At 39.0% G+C, this 2,113-nt stretch overlaps 1 protein-coding gene across 1 annotated transcript; it reads right to left on the reverse strand.

The window, feature by feature from the left end:
- Positions 1 to 798: 798 nt before the first annotated feature.
- LOC111716465 (cuticle protein 7) lies at positions 799 to 1,723 on the reverse strand. The gene is made up of 2 exons (XM_023491921.1): positions 1,696 to 1,723; positions 799 to 1,427 (listed from the first exon to the last, which is right to left on the reverse strand). Exons 1-2 carry the CDS (start codon positions 1,699 to 1,701, stop codon positions 855 to 857), a joined length of 579 nt encoding a protein of 192 aa, XP_023347689.1. The 5' UTR covers positions 1,702 to 1,723; the 3' UTR covers positions 799 to 854.
- Positions 1,724 to 2,113: the final 390 nt, after the last annotated feature.

Genomic DNA, 2,113 nt, shown 5'->3' on the forward strand with positions numbered 1-2,113 from the left:
TGTCTTTATCCATTATTTGTTCAGCTGTTTGATACCAAAGACCACTGAAAATATTATACGGGAGTCATGTTACATTAAAATTGATTTCAAAGTAAAGTATGATTAGGCAAAAGATTTGTTTAACTAAAAATAACTATTTCTTAAATGTCATGTTTCGTGGGACACCCTGTACTCCCCATGGTTCCATTTTAAAACGTAATTGTCGTCTTAGTTTTCACTTTTAAAGGGACTGTACGATTTTTTAAAGTAAACAACCATGTAAAGATGGCAAAGTCCGATTTACAATGGTACCATTGAAACCTTAATCTGATCAAAAATATGAAAGATAGCTTAGTTTTCTAACTCGTAAAGTGCGCACAGAAACCGGAAATGAAAATACACAGTTTGTAGATACAAACACAAGAACATCAAGTTCATACTTGGTCAGACAAAGCTTTTAAGGGTATCGTTGTAAATCGGGAATTGTCAACTTTGCATGGAGAGTTACTTGAAAATACGCCTACAGCCCCTTTAATTATAAATTTCCAATAAGGATTTGTACTTTGTAAATATCTAAAAATGTTCTGGACGTGATTTTTAGAAAAAAAAATAGATATAGATATAGATATTTCATGATAAAAAGATAGTAGACGACAATAACTGTTTTCTTGTTACCACCACGTAACATTCTCGCCATGGGCATGGATAACTTATTCAGTTTAAAAACCAATTCGTGTTACCTACTCAAAATGCTCCAAAATCTGAACAATCCCTGTATTAAAATTTGCCTTCAATTTGGTTTAAAACGAATACGTAGAATAAAAGGGTTTCTTGTTTTATTATCAATAAATATTAAATATTGAAGAAAAAAACATTTAGGCATGGTAGGCAGGGGCTGGGGCATAAGCTGGTGCAGGAGCATAAGGTTTGGCCTCAGGATAGACTGGGACACCCTCATAGGTAACATCAGCAACATATCCGTTGTAGTGATCAGCGGTATACTTGACATGCTGGGTTCTGCCATCAGGAAGAGCAACAGAGTATTCTCCAACAACAGCACCATTAGCATCAGCAGTCTCAGCAGCATTGAAGGCAGCCTTAGAGTAATCATCAGCTACTCCATAGGTATAAGAGTAGGGTTCAGGGGTCTCCTTCTCCTCGTGGTAGGGAGCAGGGGCGTGGTAGGGAGCAGGGGCAGGGGCGTGATAGGGAGCAGGGGCGGGGGCGTATGCTGGGGCGGGGGCGTATGCTGGGGTGGGAGCGTATGCTGGAGCGGGAGCGTATGCTGGAGCTGGGGCGTATGCTGGAGCATGGTGGACGGGAACATGGTGGACGGGAGCATGGGCTACATGATGAACAGGAGCATGATGAACAGCATGGGGGTGAGCGTGAGCTCCACCATCAGGAGTGGCACAAGCCAGACCAACTAGAGCTGAGATAACAAAAGCCTGAACAAATAAAATAATGATTTCAAATTAGGTTTTCTACGGCGCGGCGTAATCCTAAAACTCTGGAATAGGAGGACGACTTTTAAACTCAAGTTATGAAACATTTCAATTGTGCAATGGAAACAGACCCATTTCATTGAATAGTAAAACCTTTTGCTTTGCAAACATCAAATAAACTTAGTTTTTGCTTTAATGCCGTCCTTCTGTTCCACAATGTTCTGATTTTCACCATATTAGAAATAAATACTAATATTAGATGAGGTGTTACCTTCATAATATTGTAAGAATGAATGTTGACTATTGATGAAAGTTTGCTCTATATATACCTATCCCGTGTATTCACCTTTAAAACTAACACGGCGCATAAAGAGGCGCCCCCGGCGTCAAGTAGTAGAGCCGGCGCTTGGACAGCTAGACTTTTGACGCAGTGAGTGGTTTTGCAGCTTTCAGGCTTTCAGCTAGTTTTTAAAATAAATACAAACTATTTATCAAATTGTAATAGGTCCGCTAGAAGATGCACAAAATCATTTTTCTTAATCAGAAGTGCAAGTTTGTGCAATATGGCTTAATATATGGTTTGCACAAAAAAAGGTTGCAGTCATATCTTAGGCATTAACGATTTATCTTTAATCAGAAATCAAAATTGGCAATACTTGCACTGGTACTTGAGAATCTTTACATAAAAT

The sequence above is a fragment of the Eurytemora carolleeae genome, unplaced genomic scaffold (assembly GCF_000591075.1).
Source record: "Eurytemora carolleeae unplaced genomic scaffold, Eaff_2.0 scaffold2074, whole genome shotgun sequence".
NCBI classification, from domain to species: Eukaryota; Metazoa; Arthropoda; class Copepoda; order Calanoida; family Temoridae; genus Eurytemora; species Eurytemora carolleeae.